Source organism: Lipophrys pholis (assembly GCF_963383615.2).
Source record: "Lipophrys pholis genome assembly, chromosome: 17".
Taxonomy (NCBI): domain Eukaryota; kingdom Metazoa; phylum Chordata; class Actinopteri; order Blenniiformes; family Blenniidae; genus Lipophrys; species Lipophrys pholis.
Window position 1 is genome coordinate 16,696,530 of NC_137643.1, and position 25,443 is coordinate 16,721,972.

The 25,443-nt window shown below is 42.6% G+C and overlaps 1 protein-coding gene across 2 annotated transcripts in view; it reads left to right on the top strand.

Moving 5' to 3' along the window:
- The first annotated feature begins 11,424 nt into the window (after window positions 1-11,424).
- Window positions 11,425-25,443, top strand: part of nhsl3 (NHS like 3) — a 37,394-nt gene continuing 23,375 nt past the window's right edge. For both annotated transcript variants that reach the window (XM_080485401.1, XM_080485402.1), the window contains exons 1-2: window positions 11,425-11,516; window positions 12,074-12,419. In XM_080485401.1, the coding sequence (XP_080341527.1) occupies window positions 12,188-12,419 (232 nt within the window). In that variant the 5' untranslated portion in view covers window positions 11,425-11,516; window positions 12,074-12,187. The remainder of the gene's footprint in view (window positions 11,517-12,073; window positions 12,420-25,443) is intronic.

The following is a 25,443-nucleotide window of genomic DNA, read 5'->3' on the forward strand; positions in this document are numbered from 1 at the left end:
CTGACCCCGACAATTGACCGGACAGGTGGTCCCATCTGGAGTCTGATCTCCAAAGAGCAGGACGTGAAAGACAAGCGAGGATGAATCACATGGAGACGAAATAAGGGGGGGTGGAACGGTCTGCGGTGGTGAAATGATGGAGATGTAATACTGACAAATACTAAGGCAGCTGCAGAGACAACACCTCAGCTATTGTTTGAACTCATTTCTTTTCATGTTTAGTTTTGGACACGTTTTTATTGTACACTGATTCAAGTTGAGCGTATTTAACAGTGAATTACCACTAGATGGCCTCACAGCTTCATCTTGTATTTGGGATAAAAGACAATGTTATGGTTCAATTGGTGGAAAACCCCAACATCTCCACCCTCGGAACTCATGTTTTTGTGTCTAGAATTATTAGATCAAAATTAGAGCATTTTTAAGATTAACACTTCTTCACAAATACTTCTTGAATGAAGAATGAATTATGAGTTATGTCTGAGCAATTCAAAACAAGTTTCTCTTCACTGTGTAGTTACTTTTCTATCGAATAAATCGAGTAAATAAGAGACAGTCATTCCTCCGAGGCTCTGACTCAGTGTTTCCATGACACGGGTCCCTTCTGGTCAAGACAAGATGTAATGTTTATCTAATTCCACCCTACTCGAGCACTTCATCTTTGGCATTACTCACCCTGGGGTGAGAGGCAGTAATTTGCATTACGTCATGTCCATGGTTTATCTGCTTGAAAACAGTCGTTTAAGACTGTTGTGACGATGCCCATCCACAGTCACAGAGGCTCTGGGACACTCCCTCACTTGCCTTAGTTTTCTTTCGCCCTGTCTGATGTCTTCTGAAAGGGGAGATCAATAGTTTGTGTGGGGGTGTGTTGTGTGGGTGTAGAAAGGGGGAAACAAAAATTTGAGGGGGCGTTGTGGTGGTGTCCCACTGAGATAGGCCATATGCTGGACTTTCTTTTGGATAAGGTCCGTTGCCATCTCCTCTGATCTGCAGTGCTGTCCAAACTCACCAGAACATCCTGTCAGTGTGCCCCCCCCCCCCCCCCTTCCCCCCTTCCCCCCTTCTCCCATTTCTCTTGTCTTTCCATCATTTATCTCACAAGCAGGAGTGAATCCACACAACGTTGTAAAAGATTTCTGCTTTTCCTGTGGTTAGCCAGACCACCAGGCTGTAGCTGTTTTTTTTTAATTGTTCCTATGTTGACCCTTTTCTCTCACTAAAGAGGCGGTTCTGTATTCTTTGGCTCATAATCAGACCACCTATGTGGCCCAATATGCACCACAATCTCTACTGGGATCAGTTAAGCTTAACAAAGATGCTCTGATTTAGTGTACGCGCCAGTAGTTTTGTTGACTGCTGGATACATTAGGAGCCTAAACTGAAAAATACAAGTTCACGATTTCTTCTGCCTCACAGAATCATAAACCCCACAAACCCTTACAAATCCTCTATTGATTGCTAAACAAAATAATGACAGTAAACTTCAGTTCAGTTGTGCATTTTGAAAAATAGAATTTATAACCATATTATGCAGTGGCTCTGCATACAACATATCATTTATTTTGCTTTGAATCAGCATATTTAAGGAATAATAATGCAGCATTTAATAACACTTTCAATTTTAACTGGATCCCCAGAAACCAGTGACGTACAGTGGGCTTCACAGTAGGCGAGGTACAGCTCTTTGAGAATGACTGACTTTTTTTTTTCTCATTTCTAGACTTTTTATTGGAGTAAATCTGCAATTGTTTTTCACATGAAAGTGTAAACTGGAGTCTATGCATTGTGTAATACCTTCTCTCCTAAATTATTAAAAACCCTGTGTGTTCAGAACGACCCTCCCCGGGTGAGGCAGAGCTACATGAAATACATGACGTAATATTCAGAAATGAGAACACATAATTAAACACACTTGGTATTTTTCCTGGATATTTGACGAGGAAAAAAAGCATTTTCAAACATCAAAAACTGCAGTTAATTTAGAATTTATAGGTTATTGGGTTGAAGAGGTCACAAGTTATTTTTCACTTAATTTCTCTCAATCATTCACTCATGTCAATTGCTCGTTATTAATTTTTTCACAATTGTCTGGCTTTTACAGGTTGTGTATTGTGGTAAAGCAACTCATTTCATTTACTTTGGACAGGAAAAAGTGAACTCAGGTCACCTGTATAGTTCCCACAATATCAATTATTCTGCTTTTAAATCAAGAGTTGATTACCTTGATGAAGTCGTATGAGGTTTTTAAAATCACACACTTAAAAATCAGGATCTTTGCATTTTGTAGATTCTTCATTGTAAAGTTTTTATTTCAAATTGCACCGCATTTGTAAAGGGAGTGCATTTGTGGGATTAGCACCGGACACCAGAATGTGATGAAATTCACTCTGCAAACAACTTGACCAGTACAATAAATGCAAAGTTATATTTACAATATGTCTGGTTTCTTTGTGCTTCATTAATCAGGTCCTCCAATAAAGACACCAAAAAGAAAGCTGCTTGGCACTGGCAGAGAAAAATGGAAAATCTTGGTGTAACTGATGTCATCAGTTCTTGTTCTTCCCATTGATACTGACCATTGGCAATGGCTGCCATGCACAGTTCTCAATCTTAGGATTGGAACTAAGAAATGTGCCTTGTAATTGGGGGACGACTCAATCTTACAACTGAGTGACAGTTGCCACAAATATGGCTCCACTAATCAGGGAAACAATCAGGCTTTATAATGGTACAAGATTTATTATCAAGAAGCATCTTTACAACAAAGAATTAGCCCACCAAACATGTTTTTTCTTTCTTTTTATGCTGCAATGTGGTACATGAGTGCTTGAATGTACCGGACATTTTCCACATGGTCTAGAGACGTTAAGTGTGTATCTTGTCATGCCGTACATCATGTGGCATTGTCTCACCATCGCTGAGTGTCCTTTAATGACAGTGACCTTAGCTCGAGTTTACTTTGACGAAAGCGCCGCTGCTGCGTAATTGTCAGGAAGCATCTTTTTACTGTCATCAGCCACCCAGTGTTTGCACCAGTTGGCCTTTCGCGGTCTTAAAGGGTCACTTAATATAATGAAGCATGGGGCCCCCTCCGAGTCCTCCTGTCGTGTGTTTTTCCACTGTGCTGGATTTGGCATGTTTCCTCTATTTAAAGATGACGGACATACCTTTTAAAAGACACTGCTTGTTCACATGGTGCTTTAATTAGTTGTGTTTTTTTTTCCCTTTATTTAAACATATTGATGTTTTTGAGTGTATGTTTTGAGAGTAGCTTTTATTTAAAAGACTTTGCTATTGCGTCAACACTGTATAAGCTTCCTACTGATGCACAGATACGAATGCGGTTCCCACAAAGGGAAGAAAACATCTGATTAAGTGGACAGCAATGAGAACACATGTTCACTTTGTGAGGACCTCTGTATATCCAGCAATGGATGACAGACTTCATGTCAAAAGATTTTATCACTAAATGTTCAATTTGGTTCAGACAATCTGCAGAAAACTGCAGTTCCGAGATTTCAAATATCTTTGAATAGCGTTTATGTGTCCAGGTGGCTTTTAGGCCTGCTTGCGTGTAAAGTTTGCATTTGCTGCAAAACAGGCATCTGATAATAATCTTGTTTCACACCAAAACTAAAATACCTTTAGCCAAGAGGGTTACATCATTGTCTCTGTCTTTGTGAAATGTCTTTGAACCAATACGTGTCTGTGATGGTAGGAGGTTTCACTGGCTCAGGAGTCAACGTCTTCTTTGGGAAAATGTTTTTCTCCATTGTTTAAGGTGTGTCCTCGGACATGCTTGTAAGCAAATTTGAATACTCTTGAAAAGCGTGGAAAGATTAAAACAGGTTTGGTACGTTTGATGTGAAATGCTTGAACAACTGTTCACAATCCCCGGGAAATACCCCGTTCTGGCTTCGCTGTCACCAATAGAGTGACATAGTTAACATTTTCTGAAGGCTTAATGAAAACAGGGTAGTTATTTTAACTATTAATAGTCTTCCCTTTGATAATTATAGGTGTATTGGGCAGTAAAATAAGCTATCCTTCTCGGACTTTATGCTTATTAAATGGTGGATTTACAAAGCAGAAGTGAAAGCGACAGCTATGTTTAAATTGCATGGACTGAATTGGGCACCAATAAACTTTCACTGTTTAACCAGAATACTGGAATAATGAGAACTGCCTCTACCAAGAATAACTGTGCTTGTATTTATAATTTTAGTCAAATATCTTCAGAAATTGAATTTCCTAAAAGAAAACGTCGTCGTCTTCCATAGGATGAAGTTAAAGGAATTTACTACTTTTTTTTTATTATATATTTCTTGTAAATATCATTGACGTTGGTACAGATATTTATGAATCAAAGAGGCTGAATCCGACTGATTCCAGATTGTCCATTATCATGTGAACATACAGTATTCTGAGTAAAGGTCTGGACCTCCCAAGAAGGATTAAAATTTACTTTCAATCTGTCAAATATCTACAAAACTGCTTTCAATCTTATAATGGCTGGCTGCTCTTTGAGTTGGTGTTAATTACTGTTGCCCTGCAAAGCTACATGCTCGTTATCTCTCCACAGTTGAGGCTCGCCCAACTTTTACTGCTGCCACTTTTAGAACAGATCATAAAGTCTCCGACAGGAATTTCTGTTCACCTGAAGCTTATTGCGTCTTAATCCAAGCAACATGAGGCTAAAATGTAAACTTTGTTAGTGCTATGAGTCATTAACTGGAGCAGAACAGTGTGTTTGCTCTCGCTCTCTCAAGAAGCTGCAGTTTGTTTGTTTTTTAATAGTTTTAATGGTGTGGTGATGATGTTTAATTGGAACCACTGTGGTACACACAACCTGATACCAACCGAGAAGCTCCTGACTTGGATCTCACACACACTTTTGTTTTGAAAAAATAGTGTTTTCAGCCAAGAGAATCCCCGCTCTGCGTTCAGCTGTCATAATTAGATGTTGTGCCGGCACCAATCCTGTTATTTTAACAAAGAACCAACAGAGGTCACGTCGGGTTTCCTGGCTGTGACGTCAGCGCTCGTTTGAAATGACCCCCTGGAGAGACTGAAAACAGTTCGAAAGGGTTCAGGGTAGAGATAAAGAATGACAGAAAAAAAAAAAAGGAAAGGAAGAGCCGTCGTTGGATGGATTCAATGGAAAGCTTTGGCGTGTTTTTGTCCATCCCCAAACAACCCAGCAGCGACTACACCCTCACAGGAATTTCTGCTGCAAAACTGTTATCTTTTCACTCTCGCGCTGGACAATCTCATACTCTGGATACATATGAAAACCACTTAGGTATTTGTACTTATACTATTGCTTTTGGTTATTCATTGTAAATCTGAACTTGAGACCTTAACTGGAGACCAATCCGAGCTGACATTGACCGAAAGGGAAGGCGACATCCTGGACGGCTCACCAGTCCATGAAAAGGCTGACGCAGAGAAACAGACAATCACTCACAGCTCAGGGCAATTGAAGGGTCATCAGTTAACCTAACCCAGGGGGTCACAACGTGTGGGAGGAGGAGTAGCCCCCTCTGATAGAGCTTAAACCTCATCAGGTCACAACAGAACCTCCCAGATTCCCTCATATGTGTCACGTTTTTAAGAGCAGCTGTTGAGATTCATAAGCAATGCAAAGCATCAAGGGCTTTAAGCCCAGAATACACAACGTCTAGAGGTTTAATACTCTAAGAATTAAACAAATATATGCAACATCGCAATCCTTAATAGTTCACAGAAGTGGAGAAGCAGCTCATGTTAATCTATGTTAGGTTTTGTTCAGTTCCAGACATTTTCCTGCTTGAATAACAAGACTGGACGAACGGCCAATCTCACAAGGGACAGAAGAAAATAGAACAATTGCAGAATGTAGTCCAAGAAAAAGCAAAATATAATTGTGGGGTGTTTGGTTGAGTAAACTCTGTGTGTGTGTGTGTGTGTCTGTGTGTGTGTGTGTGTGTGTGTGTGTGTGTGTGTGTGTGTGTGTGTGTGTGTGTGTGTGTGTGTGTGTGTGTGTGTGTGTGTGTGTGTGTGTGTGTGTGTGTGTGTGTGTGTGTGTGTGTGTGTGTGAGAATTGCCGGCCAGATGGCTCACTACACAGACCAGTGTGTTTTGGCTCCGGCTGCTCCTGAATTCTGAGAAATCCTCGACTGTCCCCTGTGAAAACAGCTTCACTCAGAACATCTGACACAGGGAGCTTTGTATGTTTCCTGTGACTTTGTTTTAATATCTCATTTGTTGCAGAAAACACACACAACATATATAGCGCCTGGATATGTGTGTGTGTGTCCAAAAAAAGCGTCCGGGCAGCCCCCCCAAAAAAGCAAGGCCAGCCTCAACTTGTCTGGACAATGGCAAACACAGATAGGCCAATAAAGTTTGATGAATGACTCACGGGTTCACAGAGCAGATGTATGAAATATCGACACGCTCATGGAAATCCCACCCAGCTTCTCATCTTCTCGAGATTGTATCAGACGGAGGGCGAAATTCAAACCATCAGCATTAGAGCTGAGTTACTCACAGCTAAAGAAATGCATAAAAGCAGCATTTGCAATGCTGCAAACACTCATTTCTGCAGAGGAATGTAAGAAAAAAGTGTCAATCAGTGACAATTTTCATTTGAAATTCATTTGTTGCTGCTTGTGAGGACGTACTGTTGAATTAAAGATTGTGGAACAGCTCTGTGAACTAGTTTACATTAATTAAACATTCTGTATGGTCTTCCCAATCTATTGAGCCTTCTTCTTCAGAACGTAAGAAAGATTGGGCAAATAAAGGAAATGGAGAATCTACAGGAGGACGATTCAGACTGAACTGAAGGTTAATTTCTTATTTCTCACGCTTTCTAATTCAGAGAAATTAAAATGCGTTTAAGACACAGAGGCATCAAAAAGGTTTTGAGATGCATCGGAAAGGAAGATTTTCTACTTCGCTGCGATCCAACGCTCAAATGAGAGGGTGGTGTATTAAAAGTTGTTTTTACAAACAGCTGTTAAGATAATGACCTGATTGTCTCTGTCATCTGGTTCTCAGACAAAACTGTTCCCCAGAGGCAAAGACGACCATCACTTTTTATTAACAGCTTCATTTTCACCAGGTTCAACCCTTTCCTGCATTTTTCCCTCCTCCTTATCTCACTTTAACCTCCATCAAGATGCAAGACACAGCAATATTTCTTCCGCTTTCTTCTTTTTTTCCTTAAGAAGGCAGCGAGACGAGCACATCCCTCCTGCTGTTCCCACAAATAATTTAGTCTTTGTATGTCTGTGGAGGGAAAAAAAAAAGAAGACAGGTCAGAGGAATGTTGTGGGACAGTGATGGGCAGTAATGTGCCCGGGCAGGGAAAGCTGGACTACACTTTTTTTCTTTTCTTTTTTTTTAACCTCTTTCTTCTTTTTCAAATTTTTTCTCTCTTAAAATAGTTTGGTTCATACACATATTCCTGGCTCTTTCCATGCTGATTTTTAATTTTTTTTTAACCAGCACTTGGTAGAGAGACTTCTATTCCAGTCAGACTGCTGAGACAAAGCTGTCTCTGTTGCACAGAGGAAACCCCTCGGTGTGTATCAACCTGGAGCCCCACTCTGTTCTCTAAAACTATTATCACATTCCACAATTCTCTCTCTCTCTCTCTCTCTCTCTCTCTCTCTCTCTCTCTCTCTCTCTCTCTCTCTCTCTCTCTCTCTCTCTCTCTGTGTCCTCATTTCTTTTTCTTTTCCACCCCTCCCATCCTTTCAACCCACCGGTGTTATAAATAACGGACTGTGGAAAGCACATTTGTTGTTTTTTTTGTGCTTTTTTTATACCCATATGTCTATTATCAAGCATGCACATATTAGAGTGAGTATTTCTGTTGGATGTATTGCTTTGGAAGCAGCGAATGCAGAGAGAAATGTTGCACAGCAAAAGCAAGTCAGGAATGATAATGCTGGTCCGAGAGAGCCGGGCTTATCCAAACCGGCAGTATGGATTTCCTGCCTTCGGCCTCCGTTCAGTCACATCAAACACACACTCAACTCACAAATGCACACACACATGCAGACAGTTCATATTGTGTTATCAGAGTCTCTATCAAGTCACAGTCTCAGGTATGTCCTAACGTCCTATTATGACAGTACTGATACCTTATTATTATTATTATTACTTGGTGAAATCGCTCAATTTCTGCTGTAGTTACCACCAGAGGAGAAAACAGCTTTCAGGACCAACAAAACTTTAATCCACAAATCCCTTGTTTTTTTTTTTTGCAGTTTCAGGACCATAATTAAAGCAACACTCAAGGCTGCAACAACATCAAAATTCAGAGTGTTCACACTTACTTAGGATCAGTGTTTATTTTACTTGCTTACTGCAGTTTTGGAGCTTCACATGAATATCTTATGCTGACTCAGTGTTACACCAGGTAAAGCAAAGTTGATTATCATCAGCGTTATCAAATTTACTCAAAGCCCCATTGTGAATCTCATATTGTGAAAATCAAAGACAAATGATCTAAAAAATAATGAAGGTAATAGATAATCAAGTCAAATTAGTGAACTCTGACAAGCCTTATGTAGACATGTTTGTGAGTATGGGCTTATTATAGTAACACAATTACTGAGTTTTGTGTGTTTCTATCACTGATATTTGTATGTTTGTAATGATTTTTGTATTTTATTTGTAAGTGCTTGGTGGAATTTCTGAGTGCATGATGCACAACACTCGATATAGACACATAACACTACAGGAAGTGATCAGAGCCTACGAGTCCGTACTGAGGGCACACCTTGCGCTGCCTGAAGGAAAACCTCGCTGTGAATATCTATCCTATTGAGAGGTCTGCCTGAGGTTGAGGTGAAGACAGGAACGTTTACAGGTCCCCGTCGGCACGCACAAATCAAATTACACACAGCAAACATACTATACAAACTGAAATTATAATAAGCGTGCAAGAGTATAATTGCATTTGCATGAGTTTTGCTCGCCTCATGCAAAAATCTGTGTGTGTGGATTAACAAATCCCATTACAGACATGCAAATATCATTACGCAGAAATGGAGGGACACACATACATGCACGCACTCTTTCCCGACAGCAGGAATTTCCTGGGTTTGAGTCTGGAATTGTTCTGTGCGGAGTTTGCATGTTCTACCGGTGCTTGTATGGTCTTTCTCCGGGTTTCCCTTCTGCAATCAAAACCATGCAATTGTGGGTAAGTGGATGATTTTGGGATGCGTGTGTGGTTGTTTGCCCCTCATCATGTCCAGGATATACCGTTACAAAATATAGCTTGATTCCATTAAGTGAAGCTATTTTACTAAAAGACAGAATAGCTCCAGACAGTAGAAATACACTGAATAAATAAAATGTTGTGAAATCTGCATCCACAAAGCTAATAATGTTCACTTTAGCTCAAGACTGAATTTATCACTCATGCAAGTGAAACACAAAATGGTAAAACACAACAACACACTCGCGATCATAGTGCTTTTCTGACAAACTGTATGTCTGTAGGAGGAATCCATGACAGTAAATGTAGCCTGTGAGTTTATATCCTAAAAGTATTAACTTGTAATTTTTCTCTAGCATGAGGAATCCTTTGCAGGGGATTCAGGTAATAGACAAATGTAGTTGCAAACAGACATAAAGAGAAAGAGTTTGAGGGAGGACTGGTGATACATTCCACAGGAGGCTCACACTGTTCTGGTGGTTAATGATTTTGTACCGTTTACTGAACACACACACACACTTGCACTGGGCCTCTTTGTAGACATACAGAACGTGGCTGTTTTCTGTTGTATTGCCATGGAAACGCTGAAACATTTCAATGTGTTGGGCATGAGTGAACTAAACTATGACTCATATGAAACCCCTCCCATCACACCAGTACACACATACAGTATAGATCTTAACCACCTGCTGCTTTCTACTCACAAATAAGAACAAAATATCGACAAATACCAGCCAACAGGTCTCAGTCTATGATCTGTCACCCATCCAAACGTGACACAATAGTCAACATATTTCCCAAATTCACTCCACATGTGTTCCATCTTGGATGATGCTCATAATTTTCCATGATGTTTACCCCAGAGATAACAATAGATGCTGAGTAGTGATTAGCTTCAACGATGACAGAGCAGCATATTGGCTTTTTTTTTTCATACTGTGCCAGAAATAACTCCAGAATCCCAACAGACAGGTAATTTGACTGCCTCATCTGAAGAGCTAAATGAAGACGGTGACCCACAGCTCACCATAAATGAGACGGGCCTCGTTAATAGGAAGCTAAAAGCATGTTATATTAGGTTAATCACGTGGCCTCAAATTAAATCAGGTGTTGTTTTACCTCATGGGCTTACAGAAAACTCTTCAAAGAGTGGAAGTTTTGGTTGTTTCATCCATCTTGGTATTTAGGCAGTTAAATGTCCGTTAACATGTTCTGTCTACATTCTCGTGGAGACAAGTATTAATGAGATGCTATCAGTCTGTCTCTGTCAGTCTGCCCCCTCCAGGCTGAGGCACCTTAACCTCCTGCTTTTACCCCCACGACACTCCTCCTCCCCTTCCTCCTCCTAGTCCTCATTCAAACCAGATGAGCCAGTCTTGTAACCCCACCCCCGAATCCCCTCCACCCTCAAATACAGTGGTGTCACGGCTTATTGTGACCCCACTGTGCTGCAACATGAAACTGACTGGCTGTGCTTCCACGCTCAGGTTGACGTGACTTAAAGCTACCTGGCCCTCGGTGACTCGACTTACCTGTCTGCTGTATAATGTGTGTGTGTGTGTGTGTGTGTGTGTGTGTGTGTGTGTGTGTGTGTGTGTGTGTGTGTGTGTGTGTGTGTGTGTGTGTGTGTGTGTGTGTGTGTGTGTGTGTGTGTGTGTGTGTGTGTGTGTGTGTGTGTCACAATGGGTTTCAAGTTTCCACCTTCTTCCTTCTTATCAGCATCAGTTGAATGTGTTCATTTGGAGTTTCCAGTGGTTTCCAGGCAGCTATGTTGTAAGATTGTCTTCATAAACTGTGTATATGTGAGCCTTTCTGTCTTACATTTGGGATTTGTGCGTCCGTGGTTTTCACTGGTCTGACGTGCATTTTTCTGACATGACTCAGGAGTTCCCCTCCTGAGGACGAGTGAGACGACTGCACCTGATCCCGAGCAGAAAAGACTCAAGAGAGTCAACTTGCAAGAACCAAGAAAAAACGCTGCATGCCGGCCTGTGCGGCTCACAGAAAGTCCTCTAACCCTGATGGTGAAAATGTTAAATCCCAGCTGTTTTGAAAAGCGGCAGTGCTGGAATGGCGTGGCTCAGCCCGAGCAGCACAGTGAGAGGGTGGAGAAGAGGCTGGCTCTCGAACGGAGGGAGGGACTGCCTGCTCAGAGAGCATGGAGCTTCATTCACTCTGCTAAACACACACACACACACACACACACACACACACATACACACATGCTCTGCAGAGCTGTTCTCAGGCTGAGAGGGAAGAGGAGAGTAAAGGAGAGGACAGCCCCGCTCGCTGAGTAAGTCATACACACTTCTGTCCATATCTGCTTGTTTCACAGCAAAAGAAAATGTTGCTGCATCGTTGGTTATTGTGGCGGCTTGTAGGGGATGTAACCGATGTTTGTGAGGAGAAATGTGTGCTGAATTTAAGAAGCACGAGGAGTCTGCATTTCATACTGTCTCAATGCTTGTTCTATTAAATTGAGCTCCTTTCTCTTCTCTCACTCAACCATACGCAGTGTTCTGCTGATGTGAACCACATGGCCCACATGCACACACATACAGTACTGGAGCTGTGCAGAGGTCCAGCTCCCCTGCTCGGGGCCAGGACATGCACAAAAATTTAGAGAATAGAAAAAGGGGGACTGGAGGCGGACAAGTTACGGGAATACTTTAGCAGGACGAGGTGGGACTGCTTTTAACACAGACGTTGGCAGAAATGTTTTCCTTTTGTGAGATGTCTTGGGTTTCTCTTGATCTCTGTCCTACATTTGACGTTCATTTCCAGCCTATTTTTAATTCTTCCCCTTTTTGCCCTCTTTGACTCATCCTGCTGATCTCACTGTTGTCCCAGGTGGTGACTGAGAGAGAGTGGAGCATTTCAAAGTTTCACATCCTGGGACCTACTGCCAAAACCAGACACCCGGGTGGAGGTATCAGGACTTAGCCTCCAGGACCGACCTCCAGGATGTCCCGGAGGAGGTCTACAGGTGAGCTGGTGCCCAGGGACATCACTGAGGTCTTAGCCAGAGAGGCGAAGGCTCAGCGTGGGCAGAGGAAGCCGGGGAGCTCCCTGGGACTGGCCTTCAGCTGGCTGAAGGGGAGCAAAAAGAAGAAGAGCGTCGGGAACGGACTGAATCGGAATGGTGCAGGTGTGACAGATGCCAAACTGGGATATCAGAACCAGGAACCTGCCAAAGGTGAGTGAGTCTTCAGGTTACGCTGTTGAAGTGCTGCGTCGACACAGGTTGACGAGGTATGAGGATAGAGGAAATTGTGTTTCGGGAACACACGTTTATTCTTAACATTATTGAAACTAGTTAAAATTGAGTGTGTGGTGTCGATGGTTTGCTCTCTCACCTCACAGCGAGGTTCTTGCTTTAGGAGTCTGTGTGTGGCTTTGCACGCTCATTCCGGTTTCCTCCCAAAGTCAAAAGACATTAATAGACGTACTGATCACTCTAAATTGACCTTGGGGGTGTGTCTGTGGAAAACTGATGACCTCTTCAGAATGGACCCTGCCTAATGTGGTCCGATGTAATCTGCATTTCCCAAGATGGAAATTGGATTAAACTTTCTTAAATTACTGTATATTGAAAGGTCATAATCTCAACCAATGAAATCAAAGCTGCACTGTACATAATGCATCGATCAATGTTTCTGCATTGGCGATGGATCAGATTATACACCGAATGTTGAACGTGTTCGACTGAGAAAATTTACCTGCAAAACTCCACATGGTGTGTTATATTGTCCTTCAGTTCATTGTATTGGTTAGATGGCCTACACATCCTTCCCCGTCCTCCCCGCCCTCATGAACCGTGTTTTTAGGCAGAACAGCTGGTTGTTTTTAGCAAATATGGTACTGTGTGTACTTTAATTAGCACGGAATGAAAGAAAGACAGTAATTTGCTGGTGAACATAGTGGGATCGCAGTAGCAACTAATTCATTTGGTTAAAATGTCTTCATGTTTAAATGTGCAAATATTAGATGCTCTCCATGAAGGTCATAAATGAGCTAACAGTTTGTTGAACCTCCCAACTAAGAGCCTAAATGATTTCTTTGAGATAGTATTCCTCGGGTTAACGTGAGGTCAGGATCACCGATTTTACGTGTTTACCAGCTTTCATGATCACAGAGGTGCAGCCGCGATAAGTTCCCCAGGAACATGTTGACTTTTGGATTAAGATAGAAGGACTCGGTTATCGTCGGGACATCAGTCTGAACACACAATTTTGCCGAGGGGACGCGCACAGACACAGGGACACACGGAGGTCTAATCCCCTTTTTTCTGTTTACCGATGCGTTTGCTTGGTCGGCAGCACAGAGATTACTCACAGACCCCGTTTCCTGTTGTTGTTCCACCTCTAACCCCGTCCCTTTCTCTCCTGTCATTGTACATGTCTGTTACTGCAGTAACTCCTGGAAATCCACATTCTAGGTCTTTCAGTCTTATTCAGTTGGTCTCCTTTGTGGTTTTTAATACTTGTTCTGCCTCACAGGGACGTCCAAGGTTCCTTATTATGCCTGATGTTGTGGTTTTGTCAGCTTCCTTCAAAGCTGGATGGGTAACAGACACTGACTCCTTTTGAAACCGAAGATTAACTAGTAGTAATGCTACTAATTCCCCAGCTGAGGATGTGGTCAAAGGCTGATGTTAAGAATGTGTGTGGGAACCATATTTTTGGGCTTTTTGTGTCAGGGATTATTTTTTTTCCATTTGAATTCTAAAGGGGGCCGCTGAGATGCATGACGAGGAGCAGAGAACACAAATATTCATGAAGATCCAGCGAGGCCAGGGACGGCAGCTCCTGACGTTCGTCATATTTCATTGGTCTTCACAGCAAGCAAATTAATGCTTATTTTCATTGAATTTGAGCTTAAAATCATCGTATTTAGTTTGTTTGGTTTCAATCTAACTTAAGTTGTTGCGTACATCACCAGACAGTAAATCTGTAGCCTAGAGTTTTCTTTCAATCTCATAGAAAGAATAGTCACGTCATTTAACAAACATGAGCTCCCAGTGTTTTCTGTCTGACCCGTGTGAACACATTGTTTGGTCTGAGAAAGTCTAATAGACCTTTTTACCCTCTTCCTGCGAGTAAATGGAGGTCATTTATTTTCTCTGAACTTGCTAGGTGACTTTATCAACCCGAGGAGACAAAGAATTAGTCTGTACTGAGAAAACTGCCACACAGACACATGTAGTTACACACCTTATGATTTCTAGAGACGCAGGTAAACACACACAGACGGCGAGCTTCTGGAGTTTTTTTAGCACTATTGCATCACAGTGAACTTATCTCTGGTTCAACTCTGCTTTGGGGCCTTACTGTGTGGACTTTGCATGTGCTTCAGTTTCCCCTCCTGCAGTGAAACACCATGTGTTTGAGGTTAAATGGTCTGGGCTTTAACAGTAGTCAGGTGGGATTGTCTCCAGTTAAAAAAAAGAGACATTTTATATAAGATATATTAAAAATGGATAAATAGGGGGATAGAAATCTTGTTGTAAGTGACACAATGAGTCGAAAACTAGAGCAAAAGGGAGAGTTCATGAATACATCACTATGAAATCTGCTGTGGACTGACAGATTAAAACAAAGGGACTCAATGTACCAGACACTGCCATAGGTGAAGCTCCCCTACATTTCTAAAAACAAAAAAACAATAACCAAAAATTTGAAACACGAAGAAACGAACCGACAACCAGAACACACAGAAGACACACAATATATATACCCCACTGTCACCAGATGCAGACAATCACACACTCAGGCACAGGTGAAACACGTCAGGGTGGGAAACAGCAATCAGACACAAGGAGGGGAAGTCAAGGTGCCTGAAACCAGTCAGAATCTCAAAAAGAACACAACAGATAAAACGTGAAACAGAAAACAAAAGTTCAGTTTCATAAAACAAGCAACAAAACGCACCAACGAAGATCAACAGATTATAAGTCAGACAAATATTGTTATAGAAGACTGATCATTTCTTTTAATTGTCTGAACTTCTTTTGTTCATCTCTGAAAAGCAAGGACTTATAACTTATATATTTCTAATTTAATCTGCTGTATTGTCCATAATTCTCTATATGGCTAACAAAACTACAATATTCTTGCATTTGGATATACTCTACCTTTTGATTTGCTAGAATTAAAGAAAATAAACTAAAAACCTTGACATTTTTCAATGTATGTATGATAAAACTAAATTATTTTGGGTTGGTAGGTCTGAAACAATGTTAGGTAATGATAGCCATATTAGAAAGGTTATTGGCCATTCTAAATGAATTAAAGGCAATAACATAAAAGCTTGCTGTTAGTACAATATAACATTTGAGCCAATATTGTAATTAAATTCTGGCAAAAACAATTCTTACTTTTTTTGTTATATTAGAAATCCTTTCAAAATGTAACAACTGCAGCCAATAAAGTAATCATAAATATGAGACTGTAATTCTTGGCAAATGAAAGATTTTTTTTTTAAGTGTTTGTGCAGTTCCCTCATTACACTACTGGGGCATTATTATGTTATTTGCTTTATTACATTTGAAATGGCCAATATTTTTACTTTATTGGCCACTATTACATTACCGGTTGCTACAAGGTCATTCCGATCTGTTGAAGAGATGAACACAAAGACAGAATGGCACAAAAACATGAACGCTGTGCCGTTATAGGTCACAAGTAATAAGCTTAGAATAGTTTACCAAGCAAAGTTTTCCATAAATTATTGTTCTTACCTGGAACAGAGCTATTATGTCCAGTAAATCGGCCTGTACTGTAACTTTCTCTTTCAATTTCTTCTAAATGCTCGTCTTCATCAGTGTGATGAAAAGGATTCAGGTTGATTGAATTTGCATTGATTGTTCTTTTCATGGGAATTCTCAATGGCATGCTTCTTTTAAGTTCCGTACAGATTTAAATTAGTCGGCGTTTACCTTGAAAATGTAATTGTTTGGCCCACCCAGCCCCCTCTCTTTATTGAAACCGCTTTTGTTTCACTCAGATGATCCACTGCAGCTTCCTTCTGCAGTCAGCAGCACACTTCTTCACTGCGTTTCTCGATATTTCACTTCCATATCGCCCTCCGCTGTAATAAGTCTTTCTTGGTGGGTTCACATGAGCTGTACCATCTCCGGTACGACAGGCTTCAGATGAGCTCCCCTCAGATGCACAGCTCTGCAGTGGAATAATGACTGCCGGCTATATTTCAAAAAAGAGAAATATTATTAGATTAAAAAAAAAAAAAAAGCACCCTTTGATGTGCTGGATTCCTGAGAGGTTTGTGTGTGTGTGTGTGTGTGTGCACGTTGGTGTGTGTCTAAAAGTGCTCTGCAGCCTGGATGCCAGATTGGGCCTAAAGTTATGCGATGCAGAGGAGAGATTACGGCGAATCACAAAGCCCCATTCAGCCTTGAGAGGACTCTTAGGGACTACTCTCTCAATGCTTTTTTAATTAGAGCAACGTCTGGGCGCACACACACATGCACAACTCACAAATTTGTACACCGAGAGACATCGTTCTCCCTCTCTCACCATCTCAGTGTTTTTGTGTGTTCGTTGCTGCACATTATTGTTTTGGACTTGGTTCTTGGATTGCTTAACACCCTCTATTCAGCATCTCTGTGGGTGTGTTGGTCTCCTCTGCTTATTATTGTGCAATCAGGGTGTGTGTGTGTGTGTGTGTGTGTGTGTGTGTGTGTGTGTGTGTGTGTGTGTGTGTGTGTGTGTGTGTGTGTGTGTGTGTGTGAGGGGGCCGTGTGTGACCGAGTGCTACCCTGTATCAGCGGCTATCTGGGCGTTTGTGTGTCAGCAGCATATTGCTGGGCTTAGGGCGGCGCCAAACCAGTGCTGACAATCATTACATCACCTCCACACACACAAACACACCCACACACACACACACACACACACACACACACACACACACACACTGGACAGTCTGCAACTACCTGCTTTGTCCCATCTCTGGCTGCCGGCTGTTTGAGCAGTGAGATCATTTGCACAATCCCCGGGATTCCACATGTGCGTCCGTGTGTGTGTGTGTTTGTGTGTGTGTTCGCATTGTTTTCACCAAGTGAGTGTGTGCGTGTATCACAACGCTTCTTACTTTGTCACAAGCGAAAGCCTGTTTGTAATGGAAGCCGTTCTTTGCTCGGTTTCTCTGACTCTCTGCACAGCGTGTCGTGTGTGTGTGTGTTTGTGTTTGTGTATGTGTGTGTGTGTGTGTGTGTGTGTGCGTGTGTGTGTGTGTGTGTGTGTGTGTGTGTGTGTGTGTGTGTGTGTGTGTGTGTGTGTGTGTGTGTGTGTGTGTGTGTGTGTGTGTGTGGCTGCCACATCACACGATGCAGTCAGCGTGTTTCAGATTCACAAACTGCAATGTAGATTACAGAGCCAGCAGAGTAATTGAGTAGCAAACATCTCATTACATCGGGGAACGTTGTATACAGCCCCGGCTCTATTACAGGCCGCAACTCAGGGCGACTTTAATGCACTCTGACAGGATAAAGGCGGTGGGTGGAGGGCAGAGAAAGGTGTGCCGCAGGGAGGGAGCGGCGTGAAAGTTTAATGCAACCTCACCGTGTCCCCCTACCAATATCATTCACCACACACACACATACTTTGATGAGCGGGGTAATTTTACCTGGGTAAGCAGACGCCTCCAGGCCTCATCCATCACCGCCACCCTAAAGCCACGCCACCGAGGTAAAGGTTTCCCAGGCAACGCCATTGTGAGGAACACACAGACCTAAAGGCAACAATGAAATCCAACTGAGACGTTGGTCCAGCGCCGTAATCGTCCTTCGGGTCACGTTGAATGCGACGTACGTCAAAGAAGAGTAGAAGAGTATGGATGCATGCGGAAAATTGAGGTCACAAGATGCCACTGTTCATACAGCAGTGCTATGAGATGGATTCTGAACAGTTTTCATTATGATTTATCCCAAAAGGTGTGGCTGCAGAGTGAAACGCAGATAGAAAGAATATGCAGGCATTTCAGGAAAAGAGGTCACGAGATGCTACTTTTCATATGTTTCATATGAAATTGATATTTCTTGCATTATTTTTCGACAGAGAATCACTCTGAGGGACGTCATGCAAATACCCAAAAGGACACTCACGTGTAGGAAGAAGCCTTTCTGCTAGGTTGTGATTATCCTCCATCTTTTTCTTTTTTTTTTTTCCCCCAGATGTAAGATTGTAAAAGAAAAAGAAATGGCTTGTTTTACTGGATGTGGGGTGCGTTTGATGTCGGGGGTGAGCAGCTGGAAGACATCAGCATGAGTGGGAGGGAGTGGGAGTATGTATACACAAGAATATACAACTCATTTTCCCTTAAGACACTTAGTCTGCGTGTTTTTGTGTGGTTTCTCTTACATAACTTGCTGTAACAGATACACCTGTTGAGCGCTGTTTACCTGATCCAGCTGCGTGTTTCCCCGTTTTTTTTTAACGTTTTTTTACTTTTTTCCCCCTCCGCAGAGAGAATAGCCCAGACGATGACAAAGCAGTCCCGGAATTCATTCAGTCTTGTTTAAAGTGACACTCAGGACCTTATAAGTTCTGCCACAGTGTGTTCAGTAAAACATATTGGAACCACTGTCAAATGGTCCTTTGTCTTGTGTTTTGTCCTGATTTAAGCTGCAGCGACACACACTTTCAGCATGATTGACCATCCAGACGAACTCTCCATGGCTTAAATGCTCGAGCGTGTTTAATCCCACTATAGCAACAGGGGGAGGAACAGAAGCAGCAGCAGTCGTTTAGACTTGTACATGTACATTAGGAAACATTCCCACACGCAATCAAAGAAAATAATGACTAAAAATGTCAAAACAGTCCTGCTTCTTTGTCGTCTTTTTTTCTTTGGTCAGGAAAAAAATCATACATTTTCATGAAACCTTAATTTTATTTTCATCTAATGATCTCTGATGAGCTCAAACTTATGTTGCCAAATTTAAATTGCTCACAGTCGTAGTTTAACATTTGCATCTGGTGGCTGTTAAAAACACACTGCTCTAGCTGGTATTTTTGTTCCCACTGACTGGTAAATATGCTTCACAATAAACATCTGTGTTACTGGCTAACCTCACTTTAATGGTGAAGACAAATGGAAGAATTGTTCACATGGTGAAAGAAAGCATAAATAATGAATCAGCTTTCTGAATTAACCACGATGAATTGCCAAAACCTGACAAAATTGTACCAAATTAAATAAATCGATATAAGGTTAAGTCAGAAATTCCACATACGAATTACTTCCTTCTATATTTATATTGCAAAATCTTATTTTTAAATCTGAAAGTGCTGGTAAAGGAGTCAACGTGTAAATTAATTTCAGAGAAAAGGACAATTTAAGGTAGTAAAGCAGCTGAAAGTAATTTGGTTGTTTTTCTCCTTGGTTTATGTCTTTTTCAATGTCTGGTCAGATGTGAATGGAACAAACCTGAACAATAAATAAAGATATAAAACAGAAATGATGTAACTTCTCCAGAGCTGTATGATTTGTATTATTTCTTTCTCCCTATTTAGCAGAATACATAGTAAGACTGACCAAATGCTTGATGCTTAACCCTTAGAAACCCACTGGAATGAAAAGAATAAATGGGCTTGTTGTCTCTCTTGCCTAATAATTGTCAGAAAAAAGATTAGACCTGATTCTGTCTTATTGTTTTCCTCTCAAATCACAACTCGTTCTGGAGCCTATTCATAAAATCTGCATCCAAATGAAATGAATATGAAGCTTAAAATGCATCTCTTCTGCGGACCCAGTCAACTTTTGAAGTGCATTTGCCAGAAATATATATTATATCGTGTGAACCCACAAATCACTTGGCGAGTCAATCCTCCGTTTGAAGAAGCACCATTATTATCCATTGGTGTGTGTGTGTGTGTGTGTGTGTGTGTCCGTGTCTGAATGATTATATGTATATGATTCTGCTGCTTAAAGTCCATCTAAATCCACTCACTGAGGATTAAAACGAAGCAGTTGCTCCATTCACAACTTGTCAGCACTGTGTTGAGTGCTTTGCATCACCGCTGCCAATCTCCAGGGTTTTAATGGCGATAGCAGAGCCGTGCCACAAGGTGGGGATACCGGGCTGATGACAGCAGGTTTAATAGACGTAATGACTCAGTGTAAAGACTCACGTCAAGGTGAACAGAGGTGGTCAAGGTCATGCAGAGTTGCACACTGAGAGTCTTTCATCAGGAACTTTTTCTTTTTAAACTGATGTTGCATAAGGCTCTCGACTCTCTCACAAACAATCCAACAAAAGCGCTAAATTAAACATTCAGAAAGGTAGATGCCCTATTCCTGTCTTGAGACCTTGGTGATGGTCACCCTGACAACCACTTTCCCTGACAACGCCATTCCTCTACACAAATGTGCCTGAAACACACACACACACACACACACACACACACACACACACACACACACACACACACACACACACACACACACACACACACACACACACACACACACACACACACACACACACTCACACTCACACACACACACACACACACACACACACACACACACACACACACACACACACACACACACACACACACACACACACACACACACACTCTGCCTCTCTCTCTGCTCTTCCTTTGAGTTCCCAGCAGCTGTCAAATCCTCAAATTTCTCCTGACAATGACACACACTTTGATCACACTCGTATTTAAATGTATCTGGGGCATGTTTGCAGCCACATTTTGCAGCTGTAAGGTGCAGGCAGAAGAGCGTCCCCCGCGCACACTAAGTGCACTCTCATTGCTCTGTGACGGATGAGACGGCGAGCTCGGCGTACTCCACCGGCACAAATGTACTGGGTGTGGTTCTGGTGAGGATGCATTAGGACGTTTCTCTGAGTGTTTTCTTCTTCTTTTTTTTTTTTTTAATTGCAGATCGTTTTACACTCTGCACCAGGAAGCCTATCATGCTTTCTCGTTCCCTCATGCAGATAACACATATACTGAGAGCCTCTCACATCAGCTCCTCTGATTCCAATCAATGCCTGTTCTAGAGAAAACATTGTAAATTCTTTACCCGGCAGCTCTGCTGCTCCACATCACTCCGCCCCACCCTCAGTCAGTAAATCAGCTTTTTATTAGAGGCTTTTTTATCTTCCAGCAGCACATCAGTAGGGGAAGGGATGAAGGGCTTGGAGGAAACATGAACAGGGTGACCACGATGAAGCGGTCTCATTTCCACGCTCCTCATCATCACCACTCTCCCTCTACTCCTCTCTCTCTCTCTTCCCCTTCCTCCATCTTGCTCCTACGAGGAATCTCAGTTTCACATAATACGAGAGGCAGCGTTTCTTGTCGTCATCTGTCTTCTTCCTTATGTGTCTCCCCGACCTCGTTCTGGTCGGCTGGCATTGATCTAAAAGCCGTGGAAGTGGTGTCACCGTCTGACAGTGACAGCAAAGGTCATGGCGTCATCACTGGGGTGCACACAGGGGCAAAGTCATCACAACGTTCAGGGGCTCTCTGGCCAGATCGGTTTCATTTTATGGAGGGAAGTGGAGGAGAAAACGACACAAGGAACTAGGAATCAGGACGAATTACAGCTGCAAAGTGACAGGAAACACTCGTGTGCCTGGTGATCTAACATAGGAAACATTTGTCTACAATTCACCATCATCTCTGTTTGTGTAACTCACGCGTCTGCCTGAGCGTCTGTACTTCTTCTAAGCCGAGCTGGAATGTTCTCATCTCGAAACGAGCTTTGATCTGTCTGACCGATTGATGGGCATAGATCCTGCTCTTTTTATCTGTACCAGAGGCTGCGTGTGTGTGTGTGTGTGTGTGTGTGTGTGTGTGTGTGTGTGTGTGTGTGTGTGTGTGTGTGTGTGTGTGTGTGTGTGTGTGTGTGTGTGTGTGTGTGTGTGTGTGTGTGTGTGTGTGTGTGTGCGCACGATGTGAGGAATTTCAGAAGGTGCCAGACAGTGGAGCAGCACCTGCCATGATCACCTGAATTATTAAGCATCAGTTTGCCGTTTTAAAACTCCTCTTGTACCTTCATCGTGGTGTTATAGCTTATTTTAGTTCCTCGCTGATGAGCACAAACGTTGCTGATGTCACACTCTTTTTTCCACCGGTAGCTTTCTCTACACATTTTTGTGTGTGTGTGTGTGACTCAGGAATCTTTTGTGTTCTCCATCACTGCAGTCTGTTGAAAGAATCTGTCAGCTGAGCTTGTAAACGGTTTGATATAACGCTCAAGACAAAATCAGCGAAGGTGCAATTAGACACAAGAGGAGGCTACAGTCTCTGATTATCTTCATCATTAAGATTTGTGTGTGCGTGTGTGTGTGTGTGTGTTTCTCTCCTCCCTGACACAGAAACATGCTCAGCTGTGTGGCTGCTCTGCTTTGGGAGCACGGCGATCACAGAGGCAGAAAGTGGGAGGGGCACTTGCACACACACACAGTCACCCATACAATTTCTCACACACATACACACACACACACACACACACACACACACACACACACACACACTCTTACTCCGGCTTGTCAGTGGAGGATGTTGCCGCTGCTTCGGAAGCTGATGTACATGCTTGGCATCGAGTCAGCTCGGAGACTGATTTGAGTGTGTGCGTTGCATTTTTCACCTTGCAGGATCTGCATCTCTGATAGTGTCTGGAGCTGAATGGTGTCAGTAGGTCTTTAGCACAGATACTCTTTAGTGTGGTGTACGTTGTGTGTGTGTGTGCTGGGCTGATTCAGCGGGAATGATTTGACCGCACGGACTCAGGAGGGTTTTATTGACGTTGACCTGGAGTGAAGGGCGAGGGTCTCGAGAGCTGGAGTACAGATGTAATAGTACAGGATTGCAAGATGTTCGATCCTCTATAGGGGCTTGGGGATTGCCCCAAGATGGGAAACAGCATCCAGAAGAAGAAGAAAGTCCACACAGGATCAAACCCATCTTCACCCCAATCCTGGAGCCCGATATCGAGCCCCAGCCGGGACAGACCTAAAAGCATCTGGCTCTTTGGCCGTCCTGACAAGCTGAAAACAGGTAAGTTGACGAAAGATTCCAACATAGTTTGTTGTAAGAGGTGAACTTTTAAACCCAGCGGTTTTTCTGGAAAAGGATTAGACTGAGTTTGACGTACGGCTGGTTTAGTTCCCACAGTAAGCTGTTTAGGTGCAGAGAGACATTATTTCCCATGCTGAGTTCACCTGAGTCAGCTTCAAGGCTTCCTGCTTATTGCGCGAGTGTGCACAAGATTAATGTGTGTCGGCAAAGGTCTTTGTTTCTCCTTCTATTTTTGTCTCGGTGGCTTGTTTTACAATCATAAATGAATCCAGACCAGCTCTTTTGTTTTGCTTGTTTTTGTTTCATCTGCCTTGATGCCACCATGTGTGATATTGCGGTTACGTGTGTTTATGTGGGTGTGATCCTGAGCTCAATATTGTATGACTCTGCCTGACTTCTCCATACCTGCAGTGGAAAATTGAGCTTAGTCTGTCCCACGCTGATCCTTGTCTCTGTCAACTGCCCCTAAAGCAAGAAAAACACACCTGACAAACAGGTTTAAGACTCACACAGACACAGAGAGATTGGCAGATAACGCTGTCGCTGAGATTTGTTTGTCACAAGCAGCTGTTGACGTAATCGTTTTCTTTCCATTTCTTTTCTTTCTTGTCTTACTCTTCCATTTCTTCCTGTGGAACCTGGTTATTTTGCTCCCTGCTTTTCTATCTCTCTGGCTCGTTCGGTTTTGAATACACTCTCAGCGAAGCAGAGCTGAAGCGGACAGATAAATGTAAGCAAACCACATGTTTTCATTCTGGTCTTAATCCGTTTACATGCCGGGGGTCTCTCTGGATACTGGTAGGAACGACTAATGGAACAAATTCAGAAAGGCTGAGTTGGTTTTATCAAAATATCTTCTTTTTTTTTTTCCTTTTACAAATACGTTAATTTCAAAGACTTTGAAAGCAGATTAGTGTCGACATGAAGCACAAGCCATATTGGCTGGAACCAAACAGCAAGCAGACCAGGGCTAATCAGATCTTAACAGGCTTCCATTTTTCCTGTGGCTATGTTGTCGATTGCAGCAGAGGTTTCAGTTGAGAGAAGGGCAACGGTTTTATACTGGAGCAAAGATTTCACCAAAAGGTTTTGAAGTTGTCACTTTCGTCGTCGTGTTTGGCCTTGAACTACCGTTTCCTGTTTCTGTTCCTGTGTGTTTGATCATTTGGATTTATGCATCATTGTGACGGAAACGTCTGCATTGCATGTATTTATTCACGTGCACAAAGTAGACGATGAGCGTGTGTTCATGGAAACACAATGCTCATTTACTCTGCCGGTGGTCGACGTGCCATGTGGGTGTGTGCGATTGTCGCCGCCTCATTCATGTGGAGTTTATTCAGAAGCCCGGGGTGTGAATGCATTCCTGCATTCCAGCTAATTTCCTTACGCATGGGCACCCATCCAGCACGCCAAGACTCAATTTTTCAGTCTCGATGATTGCAGCTGTGTTTGTTTTATTTTATTTTTTTGCTGCTCAGGAGCCGAAATAAAGACAATTTCAGCCACAGACGAGGTGAAGGAGCTTATGTAGTTTCATGTAATACACCTTTAAGCGTGTTCACTTTATTTATATAGCAATAAAGCGTCTCTAATGGATTAAGGGAGCCCGGCCGCGAAGCGAACAGACGTAGGTGGAGCAGAGAAGCATGCAGAGGATGAACTCGGTGACGAGATCCATGCTGCTCCTGAGATATGTGTCATCGCTGTGGTTCTGGGCCCCGTCCAAGCCAAAGCCTGTGTCCCTCATAACCCCTGAGAGCTTGTTTATGTTCCTTGCAACTGAGAAACGGCTATTTTAGGTCAAGGTCAGACAGCCGAAAGATAGGACTGATCAAATATCTGAAGGTGTTTTGGATTCTTGATCTAAAAGTATGTGATTCAGTGAAAAAAAAACACACATAAGCGTGAGCTTATTGTGGTTTATAGTGTTCGGCAGTGCTCAGTGCTGAGGGAGAGGTCTGTGGCAATCGTGGACGACATGAGCTCACCATAAATACACATTAGCGCATCCACAGGTGGTGCAGTGAGAGCCAGAAGCATCCACACGCATGCACACACACCCCGGCTCCCTCCGTCATCTTTTGCCTTTTTAGACCCGTTTGAAGTTTCACGAAATGAGAAGACGCAGCTGGCGGGGGTTTCCAGATGTTT